At 33.0% G+C, this 26,915-nt stretch overlaps 1 protein-coding gene across 2 annotated transcripts in view; it reads left to right on the forward strand.

Annotated features, from left to right (window-relative positions):
- Positions 1 to 16,283, forward strand: part of LOC140444073 (uncharacterized) — a 112,112-nt gene extending 95,829 nt beyond the window's left edge. For both annotated transcript variants that reach the window (XM_072535701.1, XM_072535702.1), the window contains 3 exons: positions 8,863 to 9,116; positions 11,308 to 11,427; positions 15,945 to 16,283. In XM_072535701.1, coding sequence (XP_072391802.1) covers positions 8,863 to 9,116; positions 11,308 to 11,427; positions 15,945 to 16,062 — 492 coding nt within the window. In that variant the 3' untranslated portion in view covers positions 16,063 to 16,283. The remainder of the gene's footprint in view (positions 1 to 8,862; positions 9,117 to 11,307; positions 11,428 to 15,944) is intronic.
- Positions 16,284 to 26,915: the final 10,632 nt, after the last annotated feature.

Here is a 26,915-nt window from a genome sequence, read left to right on the forward strand (position 1 = left end):
TCCGTTTCTCTTTCTGCTCTCTCTTACCTATAGCACTACATATGTAATGATTGTGCAGATTGATTCCCATATAAATTTGTAACGGCATACGCGTGTATAGAAGCATAACTTCTACCGGCAGTCCCACTGGACTGCAACACCCGTTTTTTTTAGGTTTTATTAATTTGTTTAGGTGGTTTGTCCCAGTTTTTTTTAGTAATTTTATGATTACTAACAAAAAGGTTTTGTTAACCGAGTTTTTTATTGATTTTTTTACTAGGGTGTCGTGGTGGAAGGTCTTCATTGTTGGGGCCTACACAGTGCTTTGTGTTAGTCTGAATTGGTAGAGCTACGAACTGTCCTCTCTCTTTTCTTTATTTTCTCTGTAGGGGTTGTTCACTACAGGGTTTGTATTCTCTCCGGGTATGTATTTATTAGTTCTCTCTCTTGGATTTGTTTTCTCTATAGGGTTTGTGTCCCTCTGGATACTTTTTACTTTATTCCACTATTTGTTGTTTTGGACGTTTGAGTTTCCATCAATGGAATGTGTCGTATCTCATGATCTCTCGCAGTATGGGACTCGGCTGATTTTTCAGTTCTGAGAATTTTTTCCGCCTTTTTTCTTCATTATGTCCGTCACCCTGATTTGTTGCAGTTCTCTGAAAAGAAATCGTTCTGAAACGTATCTTGAAATATTAACTGCTTCTTTTAAGTTGCTGTTGTGAGCCGCTTGTATATTTTTTTTTGTTATATTGCATACGCGTCCTCATACGAAACATGCGTACATTAGTATCGGAAGTGTGATACTATTTATTGGTCTCATTTTTGTTTTTGTCCTTAATTTGCTTTTTTACCTGTAAGTCCTCTTATTGAAACTTTTGCCATGTTTGTTTTTTGTGTTGTAGCTTCTACATGTTTTGTGAATGTCAGTACTTTGTCCATTATGACTTCCAGGTATTTTGCTTCGCCTTTCTATTCGATGGGATTTTCTTGCACTGTTAGTTGTTCCTTTGGCTGTTGATGTCTCTTTTTGAAGAGCACCGCTTGCGTCTTTTCGGAGTTTTTGGAGATTTTCCATTGTAAACTTCGTTTTTCGATATTTTCCAATGCTCTTTGCAGGTTGTTTACTGATATATCTATGTTTCTGTGGTTGGCCTTAAAAAGCAAACGCCCTTTCCTGATCTTTTATATACGCTTAGTTACAACGTTATTAAGTAAAAACACAAGTTTGTTTTTTCAATCCAAATTATAATAAATTAGTTTTTTAGTTTCATAATACTCGTATATAGAGTCATAGACAACAATTGTTTTAGTTTTCTAACGTTAAAAGCCTATACAAGTTTGCAATGAAATTGTCAAGTTCCAGTTACTAATTAAACCTATCGCAGTTAACAAAAACAACATATACGGCTAATTAAATATTAAGGGTAATAAACAAATAGGTTTTGCTTCTTTGTTAGTATATCAAAAGAGCAAAATTGTTGGTTGCTCGCATATATTAATTTTAATATTTCAGTAAAAGGGTAGTTTGGAACGTTAACCCTTTTTGAACATCCGTTTCTCTACCTACGTATGAGGAAGTCCATAATTATATTTAAATGTTTGCAAAAGCCTCAAAAAGGAATGACTGAAAATTAATTTATATTTAAATAAAACTATCTTTGCCTAAATTAGACGTGCCGGGTTTCTGATTAATATTTTACTGTAATATAAATACATTATTATTACGACTAAACAGTAGTTTATAAAATTAGTCTATAAAAATAATACCATAATTATCAATGGTGCTACAACTCTATATAAGGGCCTTGCTTTACCAAGAGTATTACTCAGGTGAGCCCTATCCATTGCCAACCGTTGACAGTTTGTTATACCTATTTTTCTGTAATACTGATTGACTATCCATAAAAATTTTCTTAAATCTCCCAAAAAATGTGTTAAAAGTTCTGGTCTCACTAATTAACGATACCTTTAGAAAAGGTATATCTACAGAGTGCCTAAAGACAGCCATTATTATTCCTCTTCATAAGGCTAGTGAAAAATCTAATGTCTGCAACTATAGACTTATTACCTTACTACTGATCCTATACAAAATTATTGAGAGACTTATAAAAGCCCGACTTATGTGCTTTCTCGTTGAAAACAACATTTTATCACAAAGTTAAATCTGCTTTTTATCCAATAAATGTACCAATGATGCTATGTTTTTTGTACTACATGAGATCTATCAAGCACTAAACAATAATCTTTTCATTGCCGCTGTTTTTTGTGACTATGAAAAAGCTTTTGATTGTGTAAATCACGGCACTTTGATAAAAAAACTAAATTTCTATGGAATTCGAGGTATTTCTTTGAATTGGTTCCAATCTTACTTACTTGAGGAATAGAAAACAACTAGTTAGAGCAAAAGATAAAGATCCTGATTCTAGTCACAGAAACATTGTATGAGGAGTACAACAAGGTTTAGTATTGGGTTCACTTCTTTTCCTTATCTTAACAAATTATCAATAATTTAAAAATCGATTGAAAACTTTTTCTTTTTGCTGATCATACCAGTATTATCTGGAGGAACTCTAATATTGCAACTTTTCATGCAACTATACCTTCTAATCTACTTACAATAAAAACCTGATTTAACTCTAATTTACTCTCTTTTAACGTGGACAAGACAGTAGCATTATCCTATAAAGGAGCTCTTCAACCCTTGCTTCTTAATAACAGCCAGATCGGTATCGTTGATTCTACAATATAAAATTTCTTGGTATTTTTATAGACAGCAACCTTAAATGGTCCCTTCATATCGATTGTTAAGTAAGAAACTAGTCTCAGCCTGCTATGCAATAAGACCTGTTTCAAAGAACATCAATTTAGCATCTTTTAAAATAACATATTTTTCTTTGTTTAAGTCTCATCTTCGATATGGCATTCCTTTTTGGGGTTCTAGTACAGCTGCCTAATCTGATGTTATTTTTAAATTACAAAAAAGAGCAATCTAATTAGCCTTCTTTGGCCCATCTTTGGACATAGGCCTCCCCAATCCTTTTCCATTTTTCTGTCGCTACAGTCATCCACCTAGAGCCCACGTGCTTCTTGATATCATCTGCCCATCTCATTTGGGGCCTTCCTCTGCTTCGTTTATATTCCCACGGTCTCCAACTTATAAGAATTTTGTTCCATCGGTCTTTTTTTTGTCTGATATTGTGGTTTTATTCATAGGTAAACCTGAAATCAGCAGAAGAACCAAAATGACAGTTTATAAGACAGTATTCCGACCAATCTTGATATATGGAAGCGAGAGCTGGGTTTTAACAAAGCAATTAAAAAGCAAGATACGAACCATTGATATGAAATATCTAAGACGAGTCAAAGGAATAACACGACGAGACAAAATAAGGAATGAAGATGTTAGAGAAGAACTGGGCATAGCATCTGTACTACACGCTATTGAAACACAACAAATAAAATGGTTTGGTCATCTGTGCCGAATGAGCGACAACCGACCCGTTAAGCAAGTGTGGAAGGGTAAAGTAAAAAAGTTTAAAACTAGAGGCAGACCACGGAAAACCTGGGATGACGAAGTAGGGCAGATTTTCAAAAGTAGGGGAATGGAATGGTCAGAAGCTCAAAATAAGGCAAAAAACAAGAAAGAATGGACAAAATTCGTGCACAGAATAGAATAAAAAATCTGTATTTTCATTAGATTTGAGATATAATGTATATCTGTAACCTGTATTTGTATTTACCTCACACCTTAGGGTAGAGAGGTGTTCGATTATATATTTTAAAAACATCTGTCAATGTATATATTTTAATTCATTGTAACAAAAAAGTACTGGTATTTCTTTTGTGACTAACGAAATTTCCTATTATCTTGTTTTACTTTGATCTTATTTGAATATAATTAATTTTTTTTCAAATGTTTAATTCGAATATTAGCAATATTATTTACTTTTGATTAACTGCTTTATCTTGTTTTACTTTGATCTTATTTGAAAATAATTAATTTTTTTTCAAATTTTTTATTCGAATATTAGCAATATTATTTACTTTTGATTAACTTGTTTATTATTCTTATAACGTTATTTACAAACTTTTTAATTATCCGGTTACGAAAAAACATACGGTAAACACAAAATTTTTTCTCGTTATTCCACCCACGCTTAAAAAAAGTAGTACACCAGAATTAATATTGTAAACAAATGCTTATTACAACGATTACGAAACACAAAACCGCGTTTGTATTTCAAATCATCTCTTCCTCCTCGTAATTTCTAATATAAGATATTCTCGACGGTCAATCGTGAAGTGTAATCAGTGTCGTAATACAGCATTTCTCTAGAAAATGAAAGTGATTAGTGACGCTCGTTTGGCCAATTTGGCAAAATTTTTAAATTAGTCACGTCGCTTCCTTATAAATAATGCATTTCCGTTTTTATTTGATAATAAACAATGTCGTGCTTTCTATTGTTCCGGGGAAGAGGACTGAATTACAAGCAGAAAGTTTATTAAGTAATTTATATTATTGCATGAGTAATAAGTAATAAAAATTATGGTATAGAAATCTACAAAAATTACAATTCAAGGACAAGTTTGTTATATTAAAATATAATTCAAGGATAAAAACTTTCTATGTCTCGTTTCTGAGCTCTTAATCGCCATTATATTAGTCTCTGTTCACTTCTGTTTGCTCTTTCGTGCCGTATATATTGCCGATTTCCACTTAACTTTAGCGATAGCTTCGATAACATCTACTTTGGTTTTTCTTTTTAGATCCACGATTCTCATATGATCTCTTAAAATTATATTTACCATAATTTCCTTAATAGCTCTTTTAAATTGTTATTATTCTTCTTAGGGTGCCTGTCCTCTTCGAACGTTGGCGATCATTCTGGCGTTGATGACTTTGTTGGTTGCTATACGGAATAGCTGTCTTAAGGTCTTTCTATAGCATGCTCTCAGGTTAGCAAGCCAGGATATTCTTCTTCGCCATGGGACCCTTTTCCTTCAATTTTACCTTGCAAAATGGATTGGAGTACCTCATAGCTGCCTTTATTTATCATTATATGTCCTAAGTACTGCAGCTTACAGCCCTTCACAATGTTGACCAAATCCGCGGTTGCGTTTATCCTCCGTAGTACTACTTCATCGGTGACTTTGTCTGTCCAAGGTATCTTCAGGATCTTTCTGTATAACCATAGCTCAAAAGCCTGAAGTTTTGATAGAGTTTTCGCCTTTAATGTCTACATTTCTACTCCGTACATGGGCACGGAGTAAACGTAACATTTAAGGAGCCTTATTTTTGTTTCCTGAGTGGGGTCATGGCTCTTGAACACAGAGGCTCATAGTGAAGAATGCACTTTTTGCCTTTACGATGCAACAATAGTTGTACTGTGAGACACGTTTAATTCTCATTTGGTTCACATACAGATTTCTAATTTCCTTGCTGATGATCATTAGCTTGGTTTTGCTGGTGTTTATATCCAGTCCATACGTTCTACTTTTTTCACAGTTTTTTTACTTTTTTTCTACAGTTCTATTGGTTTCATTATTTTGTTCATTAAGTTTTACAGCCCTTCTATGGTATTGGAAAACACTATTGTATCATTTGCACACTGCAGGTTAAAGAGCTTGACTCCATTTATTGAGATGCCTTCATCAATATATTTTAGAGCCTCTTCAAAAATGTGCTCCGAGTACAGATTGAATATCAGTGGTGAAATTATGCACCCATGTCTCACTTCTCTTAAGATGTTGACCTGATCTATATATTCTCCATCTATTTGGAACACCGCTGATTGATTTCAATACAGGTTAGCTATTATTTTTAGGTCTCTTCAGCACTTCCATCATTTGTTCATACCTGACTCTATCGAAAGCCTTCTTGTAGTCAACCAGGCATATCAAAACATCACAGCTGACATCTCTACTACTACTACTTGTCGGTTTATAACGTTCCCCGCCATTTTCCGACTTCCAATCGCCACTTAGTCCCGTTGTTTCATAGGTCTTCTTCTATGCCCCTTTCTCTCTCTCAGTTCTTTATTTATTCCTTCGCTCCAACTTTTTCTCGGTCTACCTCGTTTTCTCTTTCCTTCTGGTGGTCATTTTAATATTTCTTTTGGTATTCGTTGTTCATTCATTCTTTGTATATGTCCGAACCATATAATTGTTGTGTTGATAGGTCATCTGTGATTGTTCGTTTGATTCCCATTATTTCTCTAATTCGTTCGTTGGTAATCCTTTCTCTTCTAGATATTTCTCTACATAAAGCTGACATCTCTCTTAATATTGTGAAATTGGACAACTTTTAATAACACGCTTTTTCTCTCTTTCTATGGTAGCATGAATATCATCTTCAATTTGTGTGTGACTTTTCTCTAAAAATTTGTGTGTAATTGTCTTGATTTTGTTGACATGCGTCACACAGAACAGGTACATACAAACCAAAATTTTTATTTTGTCCTGCGCACTAATCAGAGTAGAAAATGACATGTTTTCATGTGCATGCTTCACTTTTCAAAAACTTATAGATACCGCTACCAATTTCATTGGCCCCCTCTTTGCAATTCCTTCATGCCAGAAAAAGCAGTATCCAATTTTTAATTTTATATTAAACACAGTAAAGTTGTAACTAGACAGTCTCCGTTTATAATAGAAACTACTAATTTCACCACAAGGAGTAGGGAGAACGGCTTGAAGATCGAAACACAACATTTAAACGTTTTCACCTGATCGCAAATCTTTAATCTTTTCTTCTCGGCTTAAATCTTTCTCACTTAAATGCTTCATATTTGCTTCTCAGTTCATCTTTATGTTCATCATTTGCACTTGTGTAACTAGTACATAAGTTGCATTGGTCTTTTTTGGAAATGAGAAAAGCAGTGTTAGCCTCCGTATTCAATATTTTTGAATACATAGAAATTTTGGCAATCTGTTTATTATTTAACGTGCAGCTTTCCACGCAAAGGCGATACATAGTAGAAATGTTTAGACTTCCATCTAGATATTCTCTGTTTGTCCGATCTCGGCAGTAATGTGATTTCTTCCTCGGAAATAAATTGATGTGGTCTCTTATTCCTTGAAGTACTTCTTCTTTGATCTATTTTTGTGTTCCCTTGTCTTCCTCGTTGATCAGTTAATAAACAGCTTTGCTGATCTTTCTTTTTAGTTGTTATAAAAATAGTCCTATTGTTGATGGCTAATGTATTCTTGAAGAAAGTTTTAAATACTTGGAATACTTCTTTATCTTCGACTCTGAAAGTATATTTTAGACTTTTAGATCTATTACTACCTTCTTTTATAGTGTATACTGGCGTTATTTCAGAAATATGTGAATCAATGAAGCCTCTTTGCCAGTCAATTAAACCCAATTGACAGTAAGCTTTAAAAATATTTCTAAGTTGATCTTCAAATATTTTATTTGTACATTTCAGTCGGCACTTATCGTTACATGAAATTAACATTTTTCTTTCTTCAATTTTCTTATTTGCTGCATTGATATACTTTTCTCCCAAATTTCGATTTCTTTTCTTGATATTTTTCCCCAGTTTTCAGAATCACTTAATCTTTTCTTGTGAATAAATTCACATTTACAATATTGTCGTCACTGTCTACCTCTGAATTACTAGACGTTAAAGGGACATTCATATCATAATCGGCCGGCGGACCATCCTAGAACAGATGATAAAAATATAATTACTTACATACAGTAAATTTTATTATAATTTACAAAAATAAAAAACTAATACGTACCTGATTACTTTACTTTGTAGATTTAGGACTATTTGTCTCTTGTAAATTATCATCGGGCAATAAACTATTATCTTCTGAATCAAACAAGTTGTTAGATAAACAATTTAATGATGCTTCCACATTATTATTTCTAATCATTTTTTTGATTACTACATTACCATCAGTATCCGGAGGTGGTCTTGATAATTCTCCCTACAATTTCAAATATTTTTTAGTGCACATTTATTATATTCTTAGTGTTTGAATAACAATTTATAACTTTAATTTATAATTTATAAAAAGTAGGGTTATGTTAAATTATGTTGCATAAAAACTTTCTTATCACTGCATTTTCATTGATTTCTTGAACGCTGGTTTTTTGCCAAATGTAATAAAAATACATCACGGGATTGAAAAGGCTTTTTATTCATATAAGTTAATTTAAACTCACTCATTTTTAGAGAAAGATGTAACAACTAAGAAACAGTGGTTTAAATTTCTGTAAAGTTTTTTTTGTTTATTTTTTTTTAAATTATTATAGTTAGAGAAAAAAAGTCGTCTGGCTAATTGGTCTTTACCAAAGCCATCTAATTAATTAAAAAAAAAAACTAAGAAACAGCGTATCACATTGAAAGAATAATCTTTTTTCTTCAATACTGCGACAAGTCAAGTTGTCACACTATTGAACTAAAACATTTATAAATTTGGAGTTGTTACATAAATTGATTACGCCCTCTATGAACTAAAAGATGAATTTCGACTTATTTCAGTATTAAAATTGGTAGAGATATGTATTACGAATGCCGTAATTGCAATAACTAAAACTAAGGTATCGATATATTCTTCTATATTTTCAATCTTTTTATACCATTTCTTGCAATACCTCTACAAAAGTAATCATTAATACAATATAATCTAAAAATAGCAAGTCATTTAAGTAGCATTCATCTATGTCTATACTTTTTTGTTTCTATTCTAGTTTTTTTTAAATATCCTCTAAGGTAAAACAGCTCTTTAGGCCAGTAGGCATATGGCTTCTATTTTCTTCACTATTTCAAAAATAGTTCATGGAAATCTTTTTCTAAACGAACCAGAGGTTTTAGCCTTATCTATTACGTAAAAAGAAGAACCTTTACCTAGTAATACTTCCAGGTCCACCCGTTCTTCAAGTTCACCCCGCAAGCAGACAGATTCGATGTTGCAGTTCTTCGGCTGGACCGTGCCGCACATAATCTACCTCATATCACCCCTATATGTCTCCCGCCTCGAGGAGAAAACTTCTTGGGGGAGATTGGTGTAGCTGCCGGATGGGGTGCTCTCAGTCCGGGTTCCAGATTGAGGCCACAGACGCTTCAAGCAGTGCAAGTACCTGTTATTGAAAATAAACAATGCGAGCGGTGGCATAGGTAATGACTTTTGGTATTTAATATATTTGTCTAATAAATTATCACACAGAATTCTATAAATACAACACTTCAAGTAATTGTTTTACCAATTTCTGTAAAATTTAGCATTGTTTACGCATTTTGAACGAGTTATAAAAGGTAATTAGTATTTTCTAAAAATTAGTTTCGAACATTTTAGAGCAGGGCTTCCCAAACTTCCCTCCTCCCCTCAACCTAACCCACAATAATACCTACCAATTTTAGTACTAGCCTAGTCACAGGTTATAGTTATAACAAAAACATTATTTTGAACATTTATATTTTTATAAGCTTGTAGTCCTCCATACCGTCCAGATATCGCTCTATATGATTCATATATGAGTTTAAAATCTCGAATAAATCAGTAGCTTTACAACTTTCACATAGTTTTCTGCAAAATAACAAATCCTTACATATATTTGTTTCTTATATGTACCGTACATAACATATCAATTAAGCATCATCATTACTATCAGTCGTAGTAGCCTTGTCCAGTTGAATGACAAATAAACCTGAAAGTTTTCCCTCAATTTGCTCATTAATATCTTCTGCCATGTCATGAATACGGCGACTAACCGTATTCTTTGAAAGAGGTACATTTTTTTATTTCTTTAGCTGCCGATTCTCCAATCATCACTGTTACCATATCAACCTCTGCAGGTAAGATCAGTTCCTCAGCAATCGTATGTGGTTTTTTATATTTGGCAACACGGTAAGCTAAGGCTTTGGTAGAAATTGATCCTCTTAAGACCAAAGCCGTCATCTGATGTTTTAGCTCTCGCAATTTTCTTACAAAAAAGTCTCTTGGCTTAGTAAATGGCTGTGAGTTGATTCCAAATGCCGTTTTAGTTTATTAGGAAGCATACTTTCAGCTGCCAACACTTTGTGACAAACAACACATTGTGGAAGTTTTACATTCTCTTTAGTAATGCAGGTAAATCCAAAATCCAAATATTGTTCGTCATATTTCCTATATTTCTTCTTTTTACTTAAATTAACATTACTGCTCTCGCCTGACTCTTCACTTCGTTTTCTACTCTTTTATCCATTGTTAATAGTAAAAAACTGCGAGTGCGTAATAAAACAAATCAGAATGCGCCCGGCACTCACTCGACTCCAGTGTTGCCAAAGTCCAGATAATTATCCGATTTTCGAATAATTTCGTGGACCATCGGATAATTTTCGGATTGAACAATTGTTTAAATCATCATTCAATCTTCGGTTATCCACTGCTGGACATAGATCTCCCTTATAAATTACCATCTATTTCGATCTTGTGCCTCTTGCATCCAATTCCTATGACAACGTTTTAGATCGTCAGTCCAACGTGTTGGTGGACGACCTCTGCTTCGGTAGGTATCATCTCTTGGTCTCCATTCCAGTATCCGTTTTGTCCATCTATTATCTGTCATTCGAGCCACGTGACCTGCCCAGTTCCATTTCAGTGTTGCTACTCTCTCTACTGCATCAGCCACTCCTGTTCTTTGTCGTAGCTGGCGATTTGGGATCTTGTCTCGTAGTGAAACGCCTAACATAGCACGTTAATTAAGCATAAGCATAAGCACGTAATTGTTTGAATAATTTCGGATAATTCAAGGGTCTATTGACTTAATGTTATATTTTTTATTTAATTTATTTATTAATACATATATTTTATACTCATTTAAAATCAAATAAATATATTTTCTGTATTAAAAGTCAGCGCTGACACACGACGCCCCTGGAACAACGCAGCGACGCCCCAATGCGTCGCAACGCACAGTTTGGGAAGCCTTGCTTTAGTATATTTCAGATAAAGATTTAACTGTTTTGTAATATTTTATTAATTCTAGTTAACAACTAACTCACAGCAACTAAAAGTTTAAGTTCACTCAATAAGTTCTGGACCTATCATCCCAATATTTTCTTTGTTATCTCGCGAAATTTTAATTTTTGAAATATAAACTACTCAAAATGATTTTCAGTAAACATTTCACCGCCGAAGTTCGGTGAGAAATCAGCATTATTGCACCACACCTAACTGGATTTACAAATAAGAAACTAAACAAGGATACCATTCAAGGTTAGGGTTAGGGATCAGGATAATAATAATATTATTATCATCCAAAATGGACCAATATTTTGTTAAGCTAATAGTAAACTTATACTGCTGTAAAATATTTGTTTGTTGTAGGTCGAAAGGCATTTCTGTTACAATTTATGAGGAAATGATGTGCGCTGGATACAAAAATGGTGGTAGAGATAGTTGTCAAGGAGATTCTGGAGGACCACTTATGTTACAAAGAACTGGCAGGTAATAATAAATAAATATCAATAACAAATATTATAATTTCAATATTTCGGTTTTTTAAACGCATACGCTCATCCGATAGGGTTCTATGGAGTGAGTAACAGTACAAGCCCCCATCACTTTCCGTACTGCTCATCCATAGGTCGACTCGATATACCAGCGTATTAGAGTCTAAGTAACATATTGGTTTAGATTCTTTACTACTACATTAGCCATTTTGATTCCTGACCAGGGTTTAAACCATCGATCAAGAAGATCATTAATACTAAAGTCAGTGGTTCGTTCCCCTGACCCTCTTGGTTATCTAACTGACGTAATATAATTAACATATCCAAATAACAACACTAGGAATCCTAAGATTTCCTACTTGGCGAAACTGAATTCAAATCTTTACCACTGTGCTTTGTAAAAATGTTTGCAAAGCGGACAGATTGATGAATTAGTCGGCAAGAGAATCTAAAATATACATTCCACATGTCGTTCATCATGGTCAAAATTCGTAGTGAATTCAGTTTCTGGTACTCCAAACAGAGTAAGGAACTAAAACATAATAAAGGTATTAGATTTTTAGCCGCTTATGTCGTTCTGATGAGACCTAAAGAGGTTGAAATACGTATAAGCGGCTTGCGGTTGCCTTGCATCGAAATAAAAATCTAATACCGTCATTATGTTATAACCAAATAAGTTATTATTTTTGGGAATGCTCCTTAGGTAATAGCTTTTTTGCAATATACGTTTAAGCAACTGGTTTAGGTAAAGAATTTCCTGATTAATTCTTCATTACCTTTTGTTCTTCTGGTAGCCCAAATGGGAGAAAAAGATCTAATAGAGTGAGAGTCAGTATCATAAAGGATTATTTGGGCGAGACCAGTGGCAAGATACTGTAAGATAGTAGAAGTACATGCATATGCTCCCACAAATTAAAAAGGCGAAGATGAGAAGGAAACATTTTACGAACAACTACAAACAACTTATAACAAAATTAATAATAAATATAAAATATACATCAAAATAATAATTGAAGACAAAATAGGTCATGATAATACAGGACAAGAACAAGTGTTGAGAAAGGAGGCAATAGGAAATAATTTTGCAAACAAAATGAACTTGTAATGGGTGGAAGTATCTTTAAGCATAAGGAGATACGTAAGAAAAAATATGGAAATCACCAGGATTGAGGTATAAGAACCAAATAGACCAAATAAAAATTGAATATAAATGGAAAAGCTGGTTAAAAGATGTCAGGAGCTTAAGAGGAGCTAATGTGCGGTCAGACCACATGCTAGTCAGATCGGAGCTAATAATAATATTAGCCAGAAATATAAACCAAACAAAAACCCAACAGGAGAAGCAAATGCAACGTCGATGCCCTAAAATTAGAAAGAATACGCAATAAATTCATTAAGAAACTGGCAATTAACCGAACTGTGCCACAACAAACTGGAGAGTCAGTCGAAGAAACATGGAAGCACTTTAAAGAAGTAATGAGACTAAAGAAACTCTACAGCTGATAAGAATAGGAAAGGAAAAAAATCAAAGAAGAAATCCTACAAAATAAAGGATCGAAAGAAGAGAAGGAAATACAAGGCCAAAAACGCAGAAGTAAAAAAAACAAGCCAGAAAAGATAAAAGAAAATATATAGGAAGAATTGAGATAAGGGAGGAATAAGACACTACATTTATTTTCTAAAATCGGGTAAACAGTGCCACCTGTTGGTTACTGGTTCATAACTTGGGCCAATTCTCTTACTGTTCTGCCAGCGTAATGGCGACAATGATTAGCAGAACGTTGTTGTTAGTACACGTGCAGAAGTTACGCCGAAATTAAATCTTAATCTTGTGATATCATTGTAGTTTGTAGCAAGGTTAAGTGAAAATTCGAGTGGATTCTTCAGGTATTGTGACCTCAAGTATGTTTTCAATTAATTTTTTAATTATCTGATAAATTAGAAGTTTAACAAGAATTTTAGGTTAGAGTATTCGATGAAATGCTATGTAAGGAGACATGAGGTTAATTTTTAACGGAAATTGATGCAAATGGGCATAAAAGTGCTAAACTGAAAATCACAGTGGAACAAGTTTTTTGGGGAGCACGATTAAGCGCAACTGCAAGAAAATATGATATCGATAAGCCAACGCTTAAAATATATGTGCAAAAAAGGAAGTTACATGCCCCTGCCTGACGACAACATTACTTATTCACTTCATTTTAAAACTGCGTTAGTCTTTTCCCAATGAAGAAGAGGCTCTTTTATCCGATTATCTAGTCCGTGCTTCGCAAATGCACCATGTTTTGCCATCATCTGCACGTCAACTTGCATTTCAATTTTAGAAGACCAACCATAAAAAATATCCTAAAACATGGGATATTCAATCCATTGCTGGCTATAATTGGTATCACGGTTTTATATATCGCCACCTTAAGTTATCGCTAAGCACTCAGGGGTCAACCAGTTTGTCATGATGTACGAGTTTCAACAGCACAAATGTTACCACGTTTTTCAATAATTTGAGGGGTGTTAAACAAGTTGGAAATTTCACGTCTGCTAAACGAGAAACATTAGTAACTACCTGTTGCGGTATTAGTACTAGAGAGAGATTCATTTCAATATTTTTCACCTATATGTTTCAAGGACTATATGTTAAGTGGTGGTTTTCCAGAAAGTGCTGGTGTTCATCCCGGTGGATGGATGTCTTTTAAAAACTTTTTGAACTTGAACACGTGGTTCTTGTTAGTTAAAACGACACACGACCAAACGACCAGTTGTTCTGTGTCGTTTTAACTGACAAGAACCACGTGTTCAAGTCAAGCAAAGAAACATGTTGCTCTTTAAGTATTAAATCTTTATCCAATGTCATCGATCTAGGGTCAATAGAATTTAAATTTTGAAACATTTAAAACCATTATATTGATGTCACAGCTACTTTTTTAGTGTTAGCTTCAATTACAAAAGAAGGCACTGAGAATGATCTGAACGAGATCGGAAACGTCACGTTATGCACCTGTGTAAATTTTGACGACACTTTTTAAAAAAGTTTTAAATTAAATGTTTTATACCTACATACATTTTTTATAATATATTATGTTCCAACCAATACGGATTCCTGTCTGGAAGATCAACGGGGGGTGCTAACACTGAATTAATTAGTTTCATTCACAACACACTGGATCGGGGGGATTTTGTGGGGACACTTTTCTTTGATCTCTTAAAAGCATTTTATACCATAAACATAAGAGTTACTATAGAGAAGGTAAAAAATCTTGGTTTTAGGGGTCAGTTCTCATTATGGCTGTCATATTTACATTGTAGGAAGACCCTCGTTAAATTTGTGACACACGATCAGATTATGGTGATTTTAATATTGGGGTTCTTCAGGGCTCAATATTTGGGCTATTAATATTCCTATTCTATGTTATTGATATGCCCAGGTGTGTTAGTTCAAATAACATATTTATGTATGCAGATGACGATAACTATTACTTCAAGTGCCGAGGAATTAACTGTTCAACTGAATATTATATCAGAAGATTTTACAGAGTGGTGTAAAAAATGCTTTGATTGTTAATGCCAAAAAAACCACAAGCACCCATTTCTGATATATATCAAAATCAAGTTTACCAGTTTTCTATAAAAGTAAATGATAGCCTGGTTCATTCTACTACTTCCACTAAACTTTTAGGTTTGTATCTTGATAGTAACATGAGCTGGGAATCTTAAATTAATCATGTTTGCAAAAGAATAAATAGTAGTTATTACGCAATATTGCAATTAAACAGTTTTCTAAAAACGGAACAAGTATTGAATGTTTTTTATGCAATTGTTTATTTTCATTTGGCCTACGGTATAAACCTTTGGGGTAGTGAATTTGGGCAGTGAATGCTATAAGAGTGTTTATCTCTCAGAAAAGGATAATCCAGTTAATTTTTAATTTACCATATAGGCATTCATGTCGACAACATTTTAAAAAATACAACATTATAACAGTACTTTCTATATATATATATATATATATATATATATATATATATATATATATATATATATATATATTTTGAAATGTATACTACATGTAAAAACCAATATAACTACTGTTCATTTAAACCCTGATTATCACCAGTACTCAACTAGGCAAAATTACTACATCAGAGTAACAAAACATAATACAGCACGATTTGAAAAATCCTAGTATTATATGGATATAAGATTTTCAATCATCTTCCCAACAGTATTAAATCTGAAACAAATTTAAATAAATTTCGAGATAAATTAAAATCTTTTCTATTGCAAAATTGTTTCTACAGTGTAAGTGAATATCTGGGTGATGTAAATAATTAATCCTATGTACTTTTTATTTTTTAATTCTGAGATTGTGGTGTTTTATAAATATTTATATTTTTTACTCGACTTGTCCTATATTATATAAATGATCTTTCATGATGAATAAAAATTATTATATTATTATATAATATATTAAATAAATGGTTTTATTGGCTTAAAATATTATTTTTTTAATTTCAGGTGGTTTTTAATTGGAATAGTATCTGCAGGATATTCCTGCGCTCAGCCAGGCCAGCCAGGAATCTACCACAGGGTGGCGCATACTGTGGATTGGATCACACGAGCGATCGGCAGCTAAAATTTCTCTTCTAGAAAATCTGATATTTATTTATACGAGAGGCCATTTTCTGGGTAGAGAAATTGGACAAAAGATATAAACGAGAGTCCTTGAGATAAAATTTTGTACATTTTTTCATTCACAGATCTATTTATGTATTTAAGAAATTTAATATGTCACATAATTACCTTATTGAAGCAGGCTGTGAACAATTTTATTTAAAATAAAATTTTAAAACTGCAGAATATGTTTATTTTAGTAATAATATAGAATATTATTTGTTTAATAATAATAATGTAAATTGAGCATTACAAACTCTACAACTCAGGCATACAAGACAAGGTAAAAGTTAAAGAGGGAGTAGGAACAGTAGTGCAAACACACTATACAAAAGAGTGATTATTTTTTGGTTTAAAAGTTCAAAAATGCTGTTGGTTGCAAATAATTATTATCCCAATCTATGCCATAGCAGAAGCAACTGTTATGTTCTGTCAATTTGTCGCTTATAAGAACCCCCATGGTTACTTGGCTATCTGCATTATATTGATCTGCTTCAGTTCGAAAGCCCTTATTTTTCTTGTCCAGTCAAAATTTCTGCCTAAAATACGAAATTTTCATCACTACAATGCTTGCGTTGAGAGGAAAAAAATGAGAACAAGGAGGCCGAATAAAAAATTATCCCGACATTAAACATGATATTTAATAAATGTATAATAGATAAAACTATATCTAGTACATAAAACAAAGCAATAATAATAATAATATATAAATAAAGAGACTACATATTACTAAAAAACTACAGGCCCCATTCAGAAAAAAATACAGCACTTGTGCCCACCTTCTTACAGTAAAGATCCTTATCTAAAAGATGACAGAATACCTACCACTAGATATGTCTTTTGTTGAACAAGTATTCGACTTCATCGAATACAAGTCAATCATAGAATAGTTATAAAATGCATGTATAGACCACATATAAAACTCTTATCGACAATATATAAAAAAAAGCAAGTTGACAAGTACACATACATCATAAGATAGAACCATTCTCAATAAGCAGAGGTGCACACTGTGTCAACACAGTTGTTCAACTCAGCGATGGAAAATATGCTCAAAAAGTTGAACATATTTTCCATCGCTGAATTGAGTTGAAATATGCAGATGATACAAAAATAAAAAATAATGTGCTAAAGATAAATATGAAAAAACAGAAATAATGAACCCAGATGATGAACATAAAAATAAGAAAAGAGAATAAAGCTCTCGAAGTAAACAAGAGAGTAAGATTGGTGTGCGCTGCCTTTGATAAAATGAAATACATCCTAACAAATAAGGAAATTCTCCAAGATTTGAGAACAAGACTGATAGATAAATGTGTATTGTAAGTGATAATATACGGAACATAAACCTAAAAACAAACACTTTTAAACCAAATGGTAAACAAAAAAGAAGTTGCCCAAAGATCAATGAAGAGAAAAATGGTAGAGTTACTTTAAGAGACAGAATTAGACATACATCAATCAATCAATAATACCTTTTCATTTCTCATTAACAAAATACAATACAATATTCTCTTTTAGCGACAATTGTTCTCCTTGGCACATGCCATCAGGAGGGTTGGCAAACACATATTATTCTCTAATATACAAAAAATTACACTAATTTCATCTAACAAGGTCATTAAAATTAATAAATAATAATTTAAATAAATATGTATTCTTATAAATGTTATAGTAATAAACTAAATGTGTATATCCTACTGAGTAAGACTTCGCACTAGACTAAACAATAATAAAAATGTATAACAGTAAGGTATAGCTTGCATTTAAAATAAGTGAATTTGTCGCTTAGAGGGAGTAAAAGCTGTTTGTATGATAATAATAACAAGACAGCAGACAATGAGATCAGCCAAGAATATGTCGACAACACAGCGTCGAACTATTGGTTGACATTAGGAAAGATGTCTCCCGAGACTGAGGGTTTCCTACTTGGTATTCAGGATCAATTTATACCAACTAAAAATTACCTGAAATATATTGTTAAAGATCCTCAAGTCCAAAATGACAAATGCCGATATTTATGCCAAGCCCAAGAAACCATCCAACATCTTACCGGTGGCTGCCAGCCATTTGTCGGTACTGATTATAAAGAACGATATGACTCAGTAGGAAAGATTATCCACCAAGAACTAGCTGACAAACTGGGACTTCTCCAAACCGACCATCTTCCTTATTATCAATACGTCTATGACAGAATGCTTGAAAATGACAACTACAAGCTATACTGGGACCGCACTGTGCTTACAGACCAATCAGTGGCGCATAATAGACTGGATTCCATACTAGTTAATAAAATTACTAGGCAAACAATACTTATTGATGTGGCGATACCCAACACCAATAATTTACGTGTTAAATACAACGAAAAGATCGCCAAGTATAGAGATCTAGAAATACAAATCAGGAGACAATGGAGAATGGAAAGTACCCAGACAGTACATATTATTCTATCTACTACTGGTATCATTCCCAAAAATCTCCTAGAGAACACAAAACAGCTGGGAATAAATGAACACTATAAGACCATGCAGAAAGCTGTACTCCTCTCGACGTCCAGATGTGTACGAAAATTTTTGGGAGGTACTCCAACATACCAAGTCACCTAGGGCTCGATAACACGGAAAGAGTCCCACCAGAGCTCAATCCATTTGATACCGTAGCTTTCTTTAATGAGTGAATTTTCCCTTTAGAGGTAGTGTGAGCCGTATGGCTCAATCGGGGACAAGACAGTCTTTTCATTGGAGACGTTCTATATCCGGTTTTGACCAATTTATAATACCAAATGAGTAGCTAAGTGCAAAACAGGCGTACGTATTTAATGCCTTAGAAAAATTTTTGCTATTAAGATTAAGACAGCAGTTAGCTGTCTTACTCTTCGCACAAACACAAAGAAATTAGTTCAGTTTTCATTAGTTTATGGTCAATTTTCCTTGTGCGAGCAAAACCTTCTTTCATTATTTCTGCCAGGCCGATCATTTAAATATAGAACTCCACATCTTGCTTCAATTTGAACAGCCATCGAATGTCTCTACTGAAACTTTTCCATTTCCCGTAGATAATGCATGTTTACACCTTCTTTCCGCGATTCTTTGCATTATATTACCAAAATTTGATTTGAGTGCCCTATTCTCAGCTTGAAACTGTATCTCCTTTTTTTTTATCATACTCTCAATCATACTAAACCAGCTATCTCTCTATTCCCATTCACACCTTTTCACCTCAATTCCAATCTTTCCATCAACCACACTTTGCTCTTATCATTTCCTTTAAAAGAAATTTTGACAACCTATCACTCAAATATCCTAGAATTTTTTTAATGTATTTTTTCTGTAAATTCATTGTATATAGGCTGACTTTAGCAATACCTCTCTCCAAATAAGTTAGGACAATAAACATAAAGTTAGGACAATAAAATCTTCTGATTATTTCCAACTCATTGTACTCAAAAATACCCTATACCTGAGACCCACAAGTCAAAATTGATCTTACGACCTACTCATATACTTTTACTTTAGCCAAAAAGGCTATATTCACCTTAGACACTAAACTACTCCAAGCCGTGTGAATCGCCACTTTTGCCAAACTCGGGTGTTACTTCATTCCCAAATAATTATAGTTATTTACTACCTCTAATAGACAATCATTCAGTTTCTAAGATTCCCTGATCACACTACCTCCCCTTCTGAATACAAGAATTTTGGATTTATCTAAATTTATTTTCAGATTCCACATCCTGCAGTATTTTTCCAATTCATTAATCATCCGCTTTAGCACCTTCAGCTTAATTTCCATCAAATCCAAATCATCTGCATATAATAAATGTCTTATAATCAAACCATTTATCTCCAAACCGCCTCCCAATGCTTTATGTAGGTCATTCAAGAAAAGCGCAAACCGTAAGGGATTTAAAAGACATACCTGTCTCACTCCTACACTACAGTCGACCCATTCAGATAGACCTCCCTTTAAGAACATACATTTTAACAAATTGAGCACTTTGGTAGATAATCCCAAGTGACTCAACTTATAAAAAGGACCCGCCGATCAACTGTGTCAAAAGCAGCAATAAAGTCCACAAAAAATGTATGAGCATTTTTTACATTTTTTACTCCCCGAGCATGTTGGATTTTTACTATACTCGTAATATTAAAAATGTTGTCTATATCCTGCCTGGAACTCATTTAAAATGTTATTATTTGCACCCATTTTTGTTCCAGAAGAATGGAGACAATCGTATATCTCTCCAATACACAAGAAAGGCACAAAGATGGATCCTAAAAACTATAGAGGGATCGCAGTGATTGCTACTCTAGGCCGATTATACTCAAAAGTACTACGAAACCTGATAGAAAATGATATTAAAGACAAACAACCCGAAGAAAAAGCGGGATTTAGGGCCGGACGCTCCACTATGGATAATATCTTCACATTAAAAATTGCAATGGAAAAACGAGTGCAGAGAAATAGAGAAACTCATATAGCTTTAATAGATTTGGAAAAAGCATATGACAGTGTACCGATCTCCCAACTATGGATAGAAATGGGTAACTTGAAAATAAACCCAATTCTTATTAACGCCACTCAAAAATATTACGAACAAAACTTTGCAAGAATTAAAATGGGACAAGAAATCACCTCTCCTTTTCAAACAACAAAAGGACTAAGACAAGGCTGGTGTCTGTCACCCACCTTATTTAAAATCTATTTGGACAGATCCTTAGTGAAATGGGTAAAAAAATGTAGAAACATGGGAATAACGGTGGAAGAAAACAAGCTATATACACTTTTCTTTGCGGATGACCAGGTAGTAATTGCCGAAGACAGCTACGATCTTAGCTATATGGTAAGAAAACTACAAGAAGAATATGAGGTGGCAGGTCTAAACATGAATATGACAAAATGTGAATATCTCTCAGTGGGAACAGATGAAATATGTGACCTAGTCTTGGAAGACGACAAAATCAAAGGCGTGCAATCCTGCAAATATTTGGGGGTCATTTTCAACAAGAAGGGAAATAGCGCAGATGAAATCAGGGAAAGAATAAACAAGGGCAGAGCAGCGACCTGTGCCTTAAACTCTCTTCTCTGGCAAAAAACAATTCGACGAGAAACCAAAAAACACATTTACGGTAGTATAGTCCAAAGTATTACACTTTACGGTTCGGAAGTATGGACATCACCAAAGCTAATAGAAACAAACTTATGACGACAGAAATGGATTATCTGAGATGAAGCTGCGGTAGATCGAAACTGGAGAGAGTTAGAAACGAACAAATAAGAAACGAAATGAAAATGGAGAGAAATATCAATGATGACATAGAAAGAAAACAATTAATCTGGTTCGGACATGTTAAAAGAATGCCAGAGTACAGATGGCCTAGGAGAGTACTGGAATGGATCCCTCCTGAAAGAAGAAAGAGAGGACGACCACGGAGAAGTTGGCGCAACGATATTGATGAAGCAATGGCGGCAAGAGACTTAGAAGAGGCAACTGCATATGACAGAAAAAGATGGAAATTGGGGGCGGAGAAGCGGCGACAGCCGTAATAAATCCGTTATTATTATATATATTATTTTGCACCCACAGGGTCTGGTTAAAGTCTGGTTAAATTCAATGCCGCAATGAATTTAGTTATTACATTTAAGAAGCTAATACCTCGATAACTTTGTGCACTTTCTATGTTTCCTTTCTTATAAAGAGGAAAAATTATTACATCATAAAAACCCTGAGGAAAGTCTGGTTTGACAAAAAAATTTTTAGCAAGTCCAAGTACAAGCAATTTTCCGTTTTCTGGAAGAAACTTGTAGAACTCAGCAGTAATTCTATCGACTCCCGGTGTTTTATTTGGTTTTAAACAATCCAATCCTACTTGTAGCTTTTTCACACTAAACGGACAGTCTAAATGGTCATTATGTATAAACGGTTCTGCATACAAGAATAAGACATTATGAATTCAAAGAAATAGCCAAAAAACTGATGTACCAGAAAGAATTAAAATTCTACAATGCGACTACAAAGGATACATTTCAAGAATAAAAGACGAAATACCAAATAAAAAAATCATAAAATGAGGACCTTAGGTTGAAAAAAAAAGAAGATCAAGACCCATAACGATAACTTAAAAAGATAGAAGGCAAAACATGAGCAAAACGTGGCCGAGACAAACAAGAGACAGGAATGAAAACAGCAGTTAAGGTGGACCTATGTTCAATTTTGGACCCACAAAGGCTAAAGAAGAAGAAGAAATATATACATTATTTCATAAGAAATATATTATACCAACATATAAGTGATAAGCACACTATAAAAAGGTTTGTAAGCTCTGTAAAAAAGGTAGTAAAATAGGACAAACACAATGATACCACTAAAAACATTACATCTAATGCGTATATCAAAATAAAATATAAGATTTTCAGAAATACATATAAATATTGTTATTTTTTAATTACGAATATCATATATCAACTTTTTTATCTTTATACATATGTACATGAATACAAAGTAGTAAGTTTGGTTTGTAAAATTCGTTTATAAAAATATACCCTCATTTTATAAACTGTATTACTGGTTGTCGGCTTCTAGAACTAAACTTTGGATAAATTTCACAAATTTATTGGTGTCCCTTTATGGAATTTATATTACTTCGACATTTTCAATGAGAAGAAATACGAAAAATATAATTTACCGTATTTACTAAGAAATTAAAACGCTGCCTTTGACATAAATCACATTTATAACGTAGTTTAATACCAAATTTTAATAACCAGGAATGGAGTTTGTTGTATAATTGCAGATGGAAAAATATAAGAGAAAGTAGTATAAGTTGTAAGCACAATATAAAAGCTATGATCGATTAAGAGATATACTTAAGGATAGATATATACTGAAGAAATTTTGGGACTACAAGGTAAAAGTTAGCGAGATTAAAAGTTAGTAGTGGTAGTAAACAACTACAAAAATCAAATGATGGATGTTGAAAGATGAGAAACAACGTCAACGTTTATTCAGATCAAAAATAGTGGAAAAAATACGCTCGAGTATGAAAAAAAGTCATAGTACAATTTCAAAAAATATGGCAAGTATTTTAAAAATATTTTAATTAAAACGCTTGGGAAACCCTCAAGAAGAAACCCAAAGCAGTTTGAGAATAAGGAAAGCTGGTGGTGATCAAAGAAAGTTTAACGAAAGATAGAGGAGAAGGAAAAACTGTAAGATAAGAAATAGGATCTGATACAGATCTTCAAAACAATAAGATCGCCAAAAAGAAAATAAAAGTAGCAGTAGCAAAAGCTGTAACAAAAGTGTGTAAAAATGTGTTCTATAAATTTAATAGGTCGGGTAAAATTATATTTAAAAGAGCCAAAAACAGAGCAAAGAATCAAAGCATTATAATCAGATAAGAAGTATCGGAGACGAATATAATAAAATGCTAGTTCACGAAAGGGTTGTAAAGAAGTGATGGAAAACGTACTTTGACATTTTATTTAAAAAAGAATTTGACAAAAAACCACTTGAGGTAACTAAGGTAATAATAACAGTTATCACCAAAATAATAAATGGGAAAGTTGCTCAAGCACAAAAAATAAAAAGATAAAGCAGTTGGACCAGATGATATTTCAAGGAAAGTGTAAACAAATTTAGGAGAACCAGGAGCAGGCTGGCTGAGAACTTTGTTTAATGAAATTATGAAAGTGGGACGAATATGGAAAGTGCCTGATGAACGGAAACGCTGTATAATAGTACCTGTTTGTCAAAAACAAATAAAATATAGTAATATGGTTACTACAAATAAAGCAGAGTATTAAGATATCTAGGCGTAGCTTCTGGAAAAAAAGATGGTTTAGATGGTACAGATCGTATATACAGTGTGACCCATTTAGATTGGAAACACCTCTATAAAATTTGAAGTTGTTAACTGATTTTAATCAAATTTTTTTTTTAATGTCATGTAATAAAATGTCTATTGCGGGACAAAATATGAAATATTTAGTTAAATTTTCAGGGCATTCCACGATACTTTTTCTTCGTCGAAAATGGAGAATTTGTATTAGCGATTTTTTTATTAAAAAAATTTCTACGCCACTAGATTAAGAGTGGCTTCAAATAGCTATTACAAAAATTTCATTAAGATATATTAATTAATAACAAACTTATGACAACTTAAAATTTTAAAACTCACTAAGAAAAAAAACACTCTGTATTAACGTTAAAAAAAAACACTCTGTATTAACAGAAACATGGAAACATAATTTTAGTTTAAATCCTAGTTGCCTCTACCAATCCACCATCTAATTGGATACATTTGTCGTAGCGTTTATGAATATTTCTAATTACATTTCTTAGTTGTTGGGGAGTAATTTCTGCACATGCCTGTCGAATTCTTGCACGAAGTTCGTTTACGTCTCTTGGACGGGTTTGGTAAACTTTTTGTTTGATAACTCCCCAGAGAAAGAAGTCTAAAATTGTGAGATCTGGAGATCTGGGTGGCCAATCTATCAACGGACTACCCCGGCCTATCCAACGGTTCGGAAAATTTTTATTTAGCCAGTGCTTCAAGGTTCTGGCGTAATGAACAGAACAACCATCTAACTGAATATACAAATTTAATCGATTATTAATTGGGAGCTCATGAATAGCATCCCACAAGTCGGTGTTTAAATTCTAAAAAGTTCTGTGAGTTCAAGTTTTCTTCAAAAAGAAAGGACCAATAACTCGCTCGTTCAGTATACCACACCAGACATTGATTTTTTGAGAATACTGGCTTTTACAGTTTATTACCCATTGGGGATTATCTGCTGTTCAATAGCGACAATTCTGTGATGATACTACTCCATTTGTAGTGAAAGTGGCTTCGTCGGTAAACAACACGTTTTTTAGAAAATTTATATTGTTTAAATATTCCCTTGGGCCCATAAACAATATTCTAAACGTTTTGCTTCGTCGCCTTCTTGTAATGTGTGTAAGAATTTTGGTTTGAAAGGTTTCATATTATTTACCTTAAGACATCGCCGAATACTCTCTCGAGGCACATTCAAATATAAACTGGCATTCCTTAAACTGGCATTAGGGTTATTTCTGAAATGATCTAAAATGATTTGATCATTTCCTCTTCTTGTTTGTAACGGGTTATTTTTTAAAATTAGTTTTGATACTGCACCGTATTCATTAAATATTCTATTTATTTTGTTTACCGTACCGCAGCTAATATTAGGACGATCCACATGTCTGTCATCATGTCTGTCATTAAATATTGTACAAACTTTCCTGGCACTTCTATTGTTATCTCCCAAAAGACGTATAATTTCAATTTTTTCTCTCAAACTTAATCTTGCAGCCATGACACAAAATATTATTAAAAGAATTTGAAGTAAATATTGTTGCAGATATTATGCATACATTTATGCTAGCACTGAAATTTGTATGACACAAATAATGTCAAACAGTAATATCGTTGTCATGGCAACTGAGATTTAAGTTGTAGCATATAAGGTTAATAATAATATAAGTGCGTTACTTGCATTAAATTTTTATGCTATTTTAAACATTTTTTGGCTAGTAGTGGTTTATTATTAAAATTATTTGAAAAATAATTAGTTTTATGTTTATCTGTTAATACAGGGTGTTTTTTTTTACTCGTAGCTTAGTGAGTTTTAAAATTTTAAGTTGTCATAACTTCGTTATTAATAAATATATTTTAATGAAATTTTTGTCATAACTATTTGAAGCCACTCTAAATCCAGTGACGTAGAAATTTTTTTAATAAAAAAATCGCTAATACAAATTCTCCATTTTCGACGAAGAAAAAGTATCGTAGAATGCCCTGAAAATTTAACTAAATATTTCATATTTTGTACCGCAATAGACCTATTATTACATGACATTAAAAAAAAATTTGATTAAAATCGGTTAACAACTTCAAATTTTATAGAGGTGTTTCCAATCTAAATGGGTCACACTGTATATAAATCTAATATAAAACCAATAACGACATATATGTGATAGAAACCAGAGCTGGAACAGCAGAAACAACAACAATACAATTGATGGGAAAACAATAATAGACAGATTACCAAATAGCCGAATAAAAATCTCTGTAAAAAATATAGGATATTCAACGGTATGGATGACAGAGAAAACAGTGCAACTAGATTTTTACACGAATGGATAGTGAGAGACTAAACCGCTTGACAAAAGATTTAAAATTAACAGAAACCAGACCATCAAGATGTTTAAAGGATAGCGAGATCGCTGGCAGTCAACGTTAAAAAAAGACAACCACTTTAACATTGGACAAAAAGAGGCCTAAGGCCTAATAGAAACTTTTTGATTTTTTAGGCACCATCTGGATTTTTAACCATATCTTGTAAAAAAAATTTCAATATTTTTCCCCCTTGTATATTTATGTATGTACTCCGTAATTGATTTGTTTCTATGTATAGGCATATAACATTATAAAAAAAGGGTTAATCTTTGTAAATGGGTATATTTTAAAAAACCCTTAAAAGGGGTACATCAAAAACACGAACGTTTTCGAAAGAACAGTTCCATCAGTAACTACCAGCTGAAGTCCGTTTGAAGAGGTTTACTCTCCGGACGCTGGAACTCACTTAAAGCATGGGTGTATGTTACCTGAAGTAAAATTTAATTAAAATATTAAACATCAAATAATAATAATAAAATTATGTACAATCTTTGGTAACTTTATATATTTTAAAGGGTTTTTACCCTAATATTTTGGTGGCTCAGGCATGGTAACCTGTATTTTTAACCTGATGATGGAACTGTTGTTCCGAAAACATTCGTGTTTTTGATGT

The sequence above is a fragment of the Diabrotica undecimpunctata genome, chromosome 6 (genome assembly GCF_040954645.1).
Source record: "Diabrotica undecimpunctata isolate CICGRU chromosome 6, icDiaUnde3, whole genome shotgun sequence".
Lineage (NCBI taxonomy): Eukaryota > Metazoa > Arthropoda > Insecta > Coleoptera > Chrysomelidae > Diabrotica > Diabrotica undecimpunctata.